Source organism: Desmodus rotundus, chromosome 3 (assembly GCF_022682495.2).
Source record: "Desmodus rotundus isolate HL8 chromosome 3, HLdesRot8A.1, whole genome shotgun sequence".
Taxonomy (NCBI): domain Eukaryota; kingdom Metazoa; phylum Chordata; class Mammalia; order Chiroptera; family Phyllostomidae; genus Desmodus; species Desmodus rotundus.
In genome coordinates this window covers 25982065-25994231 of record NC_071389.1, presented here as the reverse complement: position 1 = coordinate 25994231, position 12167 = coordinate 25982065, and the positions used below count along the sequence as shown (strand labels likewise).

At 39.9% G+C, this 12167-nt stretch overlaps 1 protein-coding gene across 1 annotated transcript in view; it reads right to left on the bottom strand.

Moving 5' to 3' along the window:
* Positions 1-8485, bottom strand: part of RLF (RLF zinc finger) — an 80224-nt gene extending 71739 nt beyond the window's left edge. Inside the window, exon 1 of the mRNA XM_024554627.4 lies at positions 8202-8485. Coding sequence (XP_024410395.2) covers positions 8202-8444 — 243 coding nt within the window. The 5' untranslated portion in view covers positions 8445-8485. The remainder of the gene's footprint in view (positions 1-8201) is intronic.
* Positions 8486-12167: the final 3682 nt, after the last annotated feature.

The window sequence follows — 12167 nt, the reverse complement described above, 5'->3', positions numbered from 1 at the left end:
GAGTTCATCATCACGCAGCCCTTATTATATGAAATGTTAAAGGGACTTATCTAAGACGATGATAAAAACTATGAACAGTAAAATGACAACAAACACAACTATCAACAACTGAACCTAAAAAAAGAAAAACTAAGCAAACAACCAGAATAGGAAAAGAATCACAGAAATGGAGATCACATGGAAGGTTCCCAGTGGGGAGGGGTGGGGGGAGAATGGGGGAAAAGGTACAGGGAATAAGCATAAATGATAGGCACAAGAGAGAGAAGGGGTGGTTAAGAATAGTATAGGAAATGGAGAAGCCAAAGAACTTGTATGTACAACCCATGGACATGAACTAAGGGGGAGAATGCTGATAGGAGGGGGTGCAGGGAGGAGGGGAATAAAGGGGAGAAAAAAAATGAAACAAGTGTAATAGCATTATCAATAAAACATACTTAAAAAGAGATTACATAGTCCTTTCACTTTCTGCTTTATGCATTTAAACATCTTGTCTTAAGCTTTCAAAATGAGCATGTGTTAACTGGAGTCTCACAAAGAAATATAATAGTTTTATTACTTTAAGATACCTTATATACTTTAAAATATATGTGAAAAAAAGCAAATTAAAGAATAAAATCATGAATAAACATATACGACCATATACCATAACAGTGCAATTACCAAGCTAGACCATTCATTCTATTATGTCTGATAATAATTCTTACACATGGCCATGTTAATAAAGTATTACTGTGCTGGCTAACAGTATCATACTCAGGTTATTTCCTCAGGAGTAAAATTACTATGAACTCAAAGGTCAGTACAGCAAGTTACTAGAACCACCCCCCAAAAAAGGTATGCAAAAAACTCATTAAAGAAATCAGACTTAACACAAAAGTGATGACAAACAGACAAATACATCAGTAGTTTCCAAGCTAGCTATGTTGCAGAAATACTGTTAAACTTGAATAAACTGGAAATCATCATATGTCTGAAATTTAACTTATTCTCAACTTCCAAGATTATAATATTTAAAATATTTTCATACAGGACAAATAACAAAACCTGCAAAAACTTTGGAGGAAATTTTTTTCATAGGAGCTCACAATAATATTTTAGGCTAAAACTAAGGAATCAAAACTTAGTGGTATGCAGAAACATACAGCAATCAGCTCTTCACCATAGTGTTTTTGCTTTACCATAATTAAAGAAAAATGCCCTGGCTGGTGTGGCTCAGTGGACTGAGCACAAGCCTGCAAACCAAAAGGTTGCCAGTTCGATTCCCAGTCAGGTCACATGCCTGGGTTGTGGGCCAGGTCTCCAGTAGGGGGCGCTCAAGAGGCAACCACACAATGATGTTTCTCTCCCTTTCTTTCTCCCTCTCTTGCCCTCTCTAAAGATAAATGAATGAATGAATGAATGAATAAAATATTTTTTAAAAGGAAATACATGTTTGTATCTGTATGTATATATATGTATATACAGACACACACACACCTACAGTTTATACAATATGCCATATATATGTATACAGACAATATACTATATATATAATATACAACATATATATACAGACACACACACACACACCCCTACAGTTTAGGAAATAAGAGGAAAAATAGCAGGGGCTCTGAAATCTAAAGACTGCCATAGCTTACCAGCTGTGTGACCCTGGGAGTTACTTTATTTCTGTGGGCCTCAGTTTTCTATCTGTAAAAGGAAAACAGCACCACCTACCTGAGTGCCTACCACATAAAAGATGTTCGGTAACTTAAACAGGCCTTCTAATTTTTCATTTAATGGCTTGTACATTGGCTTTATGTCAGCAATTAAAGTTTTAAGGAATCTACTTTTTTATACCATCTTGTTCAGGTTTCCAGTATTGTGACAATTATATCCAAAATAAATGCTTAAATCTTCTAAGCAAACCTAGTGGAAAAAATCATTACTTTATTTGTGGAATATAAGCAACCATGAGAAGTTCTTAGAAAACATAAAAAGAGGTTCTACTGAAGTAATCAAGATACAAAGAACAGTAAGACCTCTCCCTATGGAGAAGCAGCATAAACTGGTTGATAAAAAAAAATGTCCCTGTTTCTTGATACAGAGAGGTAAGGTTTGCTTGTTACACTCAAGAAGTCTAGTCAGGAATTTAAGGAAAGGAAGAGATAAAAGATCAATAAATATTGAGTACCTGTTAAGTGCCAGGGACTAGTCTAGGCAATGGGTAAACAAAACAGTCAACAGTCTCACTTGCTTACATTCCAGGCAGGAAGAAAAGTAGACGTACCAAGTAGTAGTCAGTGACTCGAACAAGTATAAAGCAGTATTAAGGAGTTGGAAAAACATGGGGAAGTGCTGTTTTAGATAAGATAGTCAAGGAAGACCTCTAAGACAGGTTAACAGGTGTCTAGAACTGAATGAAAATAAGGCACATGGCAGTTTACCAATGCCTTTGCAGTCTTGAAGTAGTGCTTTCTATTTAAGTTTTTTATTAACATTGTTCAAAAGACCATAATCAACAGGCAGACACTGCAATCACTAGGGGGTCACAGAAAATAGCAAAGGATGGGGTGGTACCACAGCAAATGACAGCATCCAAAGTTCCCACTGCCTTGCAGGTCACATTTATAGGTTTTGGTCATATGCACTGCAAAGCTAATTTTTGCTATTATAACTACCTGTCACCTAGTTTCTATTTACATATCTCCCAAGGGAGGGCAGCACAAGAAGAAAAGATTAACGCATTAAAATCTTTTTTTTAAAGATTTTATTCATTTATTTTCAGAGAGAGGGGAAAGGAGGGAGAAAGAGAGGGAAACATTGATGTGTGAGAGAAACATCGATCACTTGCCTCTCTCTCATAACTGGGACCTGGCCGGCAACCCAGACATGCGCCTTGACTGCAGGCGATGCTCAATCCACTGAACCACATCAGCCAGAGCTAAAAATCTCTTAAAATGAGTGAAATAGGTAAACCATAAGAGTCTTCATGGCCATCAACCTGAAGGAATTAGGAAGACTTATCATTCCCCATCTCAACATTTCCAAGCTGTTGTCCTATCAGGCTGCTAACTCTTCCTGAATACCATATAATGCCTCCCATTGTCTCCCTCCATCAACACTACTCTTCATTCCACACATGTAAATATGCACATTATTATATGAATGTAGGCTAAGTTGATGAGTAAAGTCTCTAAGAAATGACCAAAATCTCCTATCCTCTTCCTTTACAGTAATTTCTTAGGGTAATATTGCTTTTACTAGATTTTACTCTAGGTGTTCCTTTTGAAGTACTCATCTTGAGTATTTCATGAATTCCCTACAATATAATTTATTCAACAAATTAGTTTTGTAATCCCAGCATTTTATTAATTGCTAGGTACCAAGTATACAAAAAAGACTAAACAAGACCCACACTTTCACTGGCTTAGTAGTCAATCAATACAAGAGACAAACGTGGAAACAAATGTATGAGAATATACTAAGTGAAAGAACCACCTATTTCAGTGCTAAAATCAAAATACAGTTCTGAAAAACTGTTAATATTTCAGCCAGGTCTGAAAGGATAAAATTGGCAGATAGGAAAAGGAAGACCCTGAAGTTAACCAGGCAGACTGAGCAATAAGGTAAAACTGGACCCCCACCCTCACCCCCCAAAAAAGAGGCTAAAAGGTGGGAGCTGGAGAGGGAGAGGTCCAGATTCTAAATGCCTTTGCACACCAGGCTGATGAGTCTGAATTTTATCTTGCCTTTGGGGATGAAACCACTGAAGAATTTTAAGGAATAAAATGACTAACAAGATTAAATTTAAAATTTAGAAAGAACACCAACATGGTTTGTAGATAAGTCTAGTCAGAAGGCAGGGAGATTAGTAAAGAGGATATTATGAAGCCTGAGCCAAAACAGTGACAATAAGAAAAACAAGAGTTAAAATCATAGGTATGTACAAAGTATCAAAAAAGAAAAAAGACAGAAAAGCCCAGTAAGAGGAAAGGTATTTAATGAAATCAGAAAATTCCACAGAGGAAGTGACATATGCACTTGGTCCCTAAAGAAAGAACATTTGTCATGCAGAAAATGAGAGAAAAGATAGAACAGCATAACAAAAGGGAAAGACATAAGAATGCTTGATGACCTGAGATCTTGTTGAAGTAATTCTTTCCTTTTGGAGATCAGTCAGTTGGTAAATACTTACTGAAAGCCTAATTTGGCTAGGATCTTGAAGAATCAAATGAACATTAGGATCGTCTTTCCCAAACTAATGCACTTGGAAATTCACAGGCAAAATTTTAATCACAGGAGTAACAGAGATCACTCGTTGGTCCATGGACTCCAAATACCCTTGAATAAATTAAGAGTAGGATTAGGGTGATGAGACTGGCTAGGTAAGAGCTAAAAAGTAAACTGTGGGCAAGGTCGCAAAGACTTTTTATTCTAAGGCTAAGAAATCTGGGAAACTCAGACAATTCTGAGGGCACTGTTTTTTACAGAGATTGTCTTATTTAGCCCAGACAACAATGTATTTTCATAGAGAACAAGAAGTACTAATATTATTCCATTTGCAAATGAGAAAACTGAAGTTTAAAAAAAAAAAAACATACCCAAGGTCACACAGCTAGTTTAAATGGTGAATAAACCATGCCTACCTTACTTAGACCTTTTATAGTAAACCCCTATCCTAGAAAAACTGAAACATATATATGCAGTACTTACTTTAAGCATTAAAAACGTACAAAGTTACTGTTCGTGTGGATCCTAAAACTGTCTCATATAAACAAGGTTACTTATGAAACTAATTTGACTGGTATTCCCAACATACTCGTATTCACCCAATAACCTCACGCTTGTTAATGAAGATTACTTTAAAAGTCTTCAAAATTTATGTTACAAAACTTTGGACTTTAGGAGTCCTAGTTCCCAAAACATAGCAAAAACTTGACAGGGTATCATCAATTTTTCAGCAAAACAAAGGAAAGACTGTTTTCTGGAGTTTACCTTATCCACACTGTCTGGCAGAAAATATTTTCAAAAAGGGAACTGAGGAAAAGAAGAAAAAAACAAAGAAACAAAACCACATCCTATAGCCACTGAATACAAACTTGTACTGAATACAACTTAATCTAAGTATCCTTTTCTCAGTTACTATTACTTCTGAAGTTTTGTTTGTATCATCTTCACAAACTTCTGCCCAGAATGAGACAAGCTCTTCTACCCTTTCAAATATTAGTTTATTTCTTCATTTGGTGCAATTCCAAAAATACAGCCATTTCTTTTAAAGGCTGCAAGAGATGGAGAGAATATGATTCCATTCTGTTGCAGGAGGGATCTACTTGGGACAACCTAAGTCTCCAGGACATTTCTAAACTAAACACTTGATGAAAATACACTTGTTGGCAATTAAGCATCCCAGAGAGCACGGGGATGTAATGTCGGTACCTATGTCGCGGCACATTATGTGCTCCTAGCAGGCAGGCTGCAATGTCAGGCATACACACAATCAGTGTTTCTTAAGAGGAGAGATAAATCTTATTTTGCCTTTCAAGTGTGAAACCAAGCCCTATTAAACCAAATTTGGATAGTGAAATTTTCCTAGCTTCATCATAAAAGTAAAATATTTTTCTGTATCTGGTATCTAAGTTTTTTTCTGTTTCTTTATCGAAGTTGACTTAATTGGGGCTACTGAGAAAAAATGTGACAAAAATACTGTGATAAATAATTGTAAAGAGTTGAACGTAAACTTTCTATTTTTACTGTTTGTAGAAAGCATTACCAGGAGATAAAGGTCAGCAAGTAAAATATAATCCCATCGTCATAATTTGCTCAAGGTTCCCAGCTGCGGAATCACAATTAAGATCCGACTAAACTCCCAGTCCCACGTGCTTTCTACTACACTATCCCATCACAGGAACACCTTTTCTTATTTCACTATTACTCAAAAAAGCGCCTTGGGAAAAAAAATTTGGCCAAAAAAATCATAGAAAAGACAAATTACAAAGGTTCTTTCTTTTATTATTATCATCACCATCATCATTATTATTTTATCTTCATCCAAGGACATTTTCTTCATTGCTTTTGGAGAGAGACGAAGAGAGGGAAACAGGACACAAGAAAGAAGCAGCCATTGGTCGCCTCCCGCACACACCCAGACCCGGGATCCTGTGCCTGGCAGAGCCGGGGTCCCAGGCACCCGCACCCGGACACCGGCCAGGGATCCAACCTCTCAGTTATCGGATTACATTCTAACCGAGTCATTCCGGCCAGGGCAGCACTTTCTTTTTTAAATTCTTTTGTGCCCTCACATCTTTAGATTATAACCAAGATTCAAGACATTAAAAGATTCATTTCAAATAAAATCGGAGCTGCAAGCTCTGGCATAAAGAATACATATGTGTGATATCCAATATCCTCTGTCAAGTTTCAATTTGATTGGTTACATCCCTTCTTGTTATCTTTCTAGGAAGACAAATCAAGCTTAGACGTCTTACCCCAAACCCACAATTTTCCTACCCTCCTCCTCACTACTCCTTTTCCAATCAGCTCTTTCTCCCAAAGCATTCTGTTCCTGGAATGCTACGCACACACCCCCCATTCCCATGACTCACTTTCATCTTTTCAGCATGGGACCCTCCCTCCGCACCCTATCTAAAGTGGTCTCTCCCAGTTAGTTTCTTCTAAGCACAGATTGCAATCTATAGTTAATCTTTTTATTTATTTTTACTAGTTAATTGTTGTTCCCATTAGGATGTCCCATGAGGGCTCCTCCCTCACCACTAGCTCCACAACACCTCCTCTCCCATCATTACTAAAACTGCTCGGAAATTGTTATTTGGGACCAACTCCCACCACCTCCTCCCTAACTGTAAGCTCATCAAGGGTAAGTGCTGTCTTATTTCTGTTTTCTCAGCACTTTGTAAAGTGCTCGACATCACCCTATGGAGTCAGTAAGTTTGTAGAATAGATGTGGGTTGTTAAGTGCAAATGGTCATTACTAGTGAAGAAGCAAAGAACAATTAAAGCTTAACATTTCATAGTGCAGGGAAGCGCAACAGGTTGTAGACATAAAAATTGAACTGACATAATGTATGGAAAAGACTGGCAAGGACAAAATTCCATTCAGAGATGAGGCAGGCAGCTTCTGGCTCAGCAAGAGAGAAGGGAGAAAAGCAACCAAACAGGTCAACTTTTGATTCTCCTCCAGACCAACACAGCCGATTGTCCCCCAAAATCGTAAGTCTGGAGCAACGCAAGTTACCCAACAGTCAACGACACGTTAAGAGTCCAAACGTCAACACGCTATGATTATTTTGCATCCTCTAAAGTGTATCAGGTAAGAAGGAAAGGAGTAGCTCTGAAACTTGATGTAACAGAAGTAGAAGTGACAATGGCGTATCTTTACACTTAACCAGAAAACACTGAGAAAAATCTCGGGGTGATCGTGGAGGCTAAACTAAACATCCAATAAATACGTAATCATAGGTTAGAACCGGGATGGCCCAGAAATGGTCAAACGACTCCCGAAGGAGATCACCCCCCACTTCTCTCCTGATTCGCTTCCACTCAGACACCCTACCCACCTCCGCAAGGCTCCCCAGCCTCAGTCACGGTAGCAACGCCTCAGAGCAACACAGAAGAGTCGAAAGAACGGCTTAAATGTTTGGGGTTTTTTTCAAGTGCAAACAGCAACCAACAAACCGGCTCCGCAATCCCTAACCAGAAAACCCCAGACGCCTTTCAACGAACTGTCACATCTTTTAGGGACCCAGTAGACGCTGGCTCCCAAGAGAAGTCTCTAGCCCCAACGCGTACCTCCGGATTATTCAGGGGAAAGACAACAGGCTTTCCAGTTTGGAGGTCTGCACTCTGGTCGGAAAAGGATCTTCTGGCAGAAACGAGCCATCAATCCCTCCGCGGGCAATGGCGCTCCAAACACCCGGCAGGGGCTCGGGCAACGGCGGCAGGGCAAGGCCCTCTCGGAGCCGCGGGCGCCCTCCGAGCTCTGAGTCTCTCCCGGAGCAACCCGCCCTGACGGTGGCTAAAGTCGGGCAGTGGCGGAGGGGGGCCAGCAGCAGGGCTTCCGAGCTGGGCCTTCCTGGCTCGGGGGCGCGGCGAAATGCAGAGGCAGCGCCTTTCAGCCCGGCCCCGGCTACGGCAATGGATCCGGGGCCTCTTCCCCCGGCCTACCCACCCCGCCGCCCTCCGCCAGCCAGCCAGCCCCTCACCTGGCAGAAGCTCCGACAGTAGTTCAAAGATGAGACCTCCGACACCTCTTGCTCCCTCAGCTCTGTCTCCAGCTGCCACAGACACGGCCGAAGTCCCGGGGCTCCTGGCGCCGGAGATGCGGGGCGCTGACTCTGAGCCATGGACTCAGTCTCGGTTCGGTCTCCAGCTCCAGCCCCCGCCGGAGCCTCAGCCCCAGCCCCGGCGGCAGCGGCGGCGGCGGCGTCTCCCTTTCCGTCCGCCATCTTCCCACGGCCCAGCAGCGCGTAGGCAACCAAGCCACGTGACTCAACCTTGGCTCCGCCCCCGACCGACCGCGCGTGGTGACGCGCTCCCAGGCGACGCCGGCGCCCGCCGTTTTCCGTCACGGGGACTCTGGACGCTCCTGCTCCCGGCACTCTCCGCTACTGTGGTCCTGCCAACCTCCTGCCAACAACTGGCCAGAGCGGTCTCCTGCTCAACTCAGTCCTTCCACATCCTCTACAGTCGTAGGGTCACCCAGCTGACATACGTGTAGACATAATCTAAGATATAAAAGGGATGACATTTCAGCTGCGATCTGAAGAACGAGAAAAAGGGAACCCTGAGAAAAGCCTAGAGGAAAGCATCCCCAATAGAAGGAAAATAAGAAGTAAATATTCTAAGACCAAAATGAAGACTAGCTCTGTGGAAACGTGATTCGTAATAGAGAAGGCACTACAAGTCAGTAGGGAAAGGATGAACTCTTAAATGGCACTGAGACTTTTTTTTCTAAAAGGGAAAAATATAAAATTAGATTTCTACTTCAAGCCATATCCAAAAATAAATCCCAGGTGAAGTGAAGACCTAAAAATATTTTTCGGAAAATATAAAACTATTTGATATCAAAATAGGGAATGATTTTTTAGATAAGTTCCAAACGATAAAGAAAAATGTTAGATTTGACTGCATTTAAATGTGTTGCTTCAGTAATAACATGTTTAAAAAGATGGCCCGCAAAGACAAGCCAAACACTAGACGATATTCACAATATAGCCATCAGAGGATTAAGATTCAGAGAAGTACCCAATATCAGAAGAAAAGAGGAAGCAATCCAATAGAGAAGTAGATAAAGGATATACAAAGTTCACCAAAAAAGAAATCTGAATGGCTAATAAACCCATGAAAAGATACTTAATTTCACTATAACTAACAAAGTACAAATTAAAATGAGATATACTCCCACACCCAGCAGACTGTCAAAAATTTTTAGTTAGTACCATGTTTTAGAATTCATGAAAATGGAACTTCGTTACAGGTGGAAGTATAAATTGGCACATCACTTAGGAGAAGGATATGTAATATTTAATAAAATTGAAAATGCACATGTCCTGTGACTCAGCAATTCCTAATAAGAATAGTTAATCTTTTGAGGGTTCTTTACATATATTAACTCATTTCATGCTACTAACAACAGGTTCATTTTATTTTTTAATTGATCTTAGAGAGAGACAAGAAATGAGGAAGAAATATCAATTTCTCGTTCCATTTCGTTTATGCATTCATTGGTTGATCCTTGTATATGCCCTGATCAGGGACTGAACCCACAACCTTGGTGTATGGGGATGATGCTCCAACCAAGATACCCGACCAGGGCAAAACACCCTCATTTTACAATTCAGGAAACAGAGGCACAGAGAGTTTAGGTAATTTGCCCAAAGTGACAACTAACAAGTGATGGTGCCTGGAATTCAACCCCAGTTACTCTGCTCTGTAATCTGGCCTCTTAACCACTACATTGTGGATATTCCTTGAGTGACTATTTATAACAGTAAAATATTGGATACAACCTAAATGTTCAATACTAGAGAGATAAATAAATTATGGTATATTCACACTCTGAGATATTATACATCCTGTAAATTAATAAATGAAACCTGCATACATCAACATAGTAAACATGGAAAACATAAAGATGATAACAAGAAAACTGCAAGTGATGTAACAGACAGGGCAGAAGTAGGTTTACAGTTCATATGGAAAATAATACAATAATTAACAATAATACAAGAATAAACCGTCTCACATATAGCTGTAAACCTTTGCCACACCCTGCATTATTTCATACTATAAATTTTAAAAACATACAAAACAAATGCTCAAGTAGTAAAAATATTAAAACAAGAGAATGCGTAGGAATGGCATATACATCAAACCTCGGTTTTGAATGTCTTGGTTGTTGAACAATGTAATTCTCCACCAAGTTGTTCAGTGAAAAAAAAAATCTTGGTTATCTAACAAAACTTCGGCTCTCAATTCTCTACCAACAACACTTTCATGCCGATACCTGTATGATCAGTCACGTGTCTCTCAGGCAACATACAAAGGACATTCAGCTTTTGAACAAATTGCTTCTCAAACAGCCATCTGGAATGAATTAAGTTTGAGAATGAAGTTCCACTGTATTACTTTTAGAATGGCAGTGCCCTGGGGAAGGAGAGAGGGAAGTGTAAGAAGCATTCGCTGCACCTGTATTGTTTTATTTTTTTTAATCAGAAGCAAATATTTGATCAATCACACAAGGAGCATTAAGCACTGATTATGTTCTGGGCACTTTCCCAGGTAACAGAGATTGAGAGGAGCATGCATTTTTAACAGACAAATGTGGCTAAATATTAATGTTAGATTTGGGTAGCAGGCACATGTTGTCTGTAATATTATTCTCTGTACTTTTAAAATATATGAATAATTTTTGCCCTGCCTGGTATGGCTCAGTTGGCTAGAGTGTTGTCTTGTGACCAAAGGGTTGCAGGTTCAATTCCCAGTCAGGACACATACGATCCCAGCTCCAGGCCCATGCTGGAGGTAACTGGTCCATGTTTCTCTCTCTCATCAATGTTTCTCTCTCTCTTCCTCTCTCTTTAAAATAGCAATGAAAAAAATGTCTTCAGGTGAGGATAAAAAAATACAAATCCTTTTTGCAATACAAATTAAGTTTTAAAGGAAGAAAGTCAGTTTGTCCGGAGTATGGTGCAAGAGAGAGAGAGAGGTAAAGGTGAGGTTGGAGAAGGAGAAAAGGGCCAGAATGCATAGGACCTTACAGCTCAAAGTTAGCAGTGGGGATTTCAATGTGACAGGTAACCCTGGAAAGCATTAAGTGATGGTGTGATATTGTCTGATTTACACTCTTGCTGCTGCATGAAGAATAGGTGGTGGGAGTTAAGAAGGTAAGCATTTATCAATTATGTGTGTATTTCATAATTTATCCAAACATCTTTGGCTCATCAATAGAATACCCAGACATATAAAATAATAATTAAATTCAGCTATCTTTGATATTTTGCCAATATTTGGTCATAAAAATCACAGCCCTACAATGTCTCTTTAGATTTTATTGTTGTAAAGGTATATTTATCAAGGAGAAGGATAGGACATGTTTTATCTAGGAATCTGTTGTTAGCTTGGCTGTAACTTCTAAGTAGTTAGACCTATGGAATGTGAGCCTCCATTTGTACTCTTGCTCCCAACCCTGCAAATAATGAGTGAACCTGCTAACTCTCACCACTGCCCCGGAATCCAGACTCTGCCCCCTAACTTGCCCTGTGGCTATCTAGTAGCCATGTTACACAGAACATGTGCAAAATGGGGCCTTTCTCAGTAAATGATACTCTATCAATCTAGCTGCTTAAGCCAAAGATTCTGAAGTCATGCTCGACTCCACTCTTTCTCTCACATTTCATCTCTAATCCAATCTCTATATTGAAAGTATATCCTCAAATCTGACCCTTTCTCACCTCCTCCAGCTCTACCTCCTAACACCTCCTTCTAAACTTAATAACCTTTTAAAAAAGATTTTTGAAAACTGATCTCAGAGAAAGGGGGGAGGGGAGAGAGAGACACATCTATTATTTTTTAGATTTTATTTATTTTTAGACAGAGGGGAAGGGAGGGAGAAAGAGAGGGAGAGAAATATCAATGTGTGGTTGCCTCTTGCGCGCCCCTCACTGAGG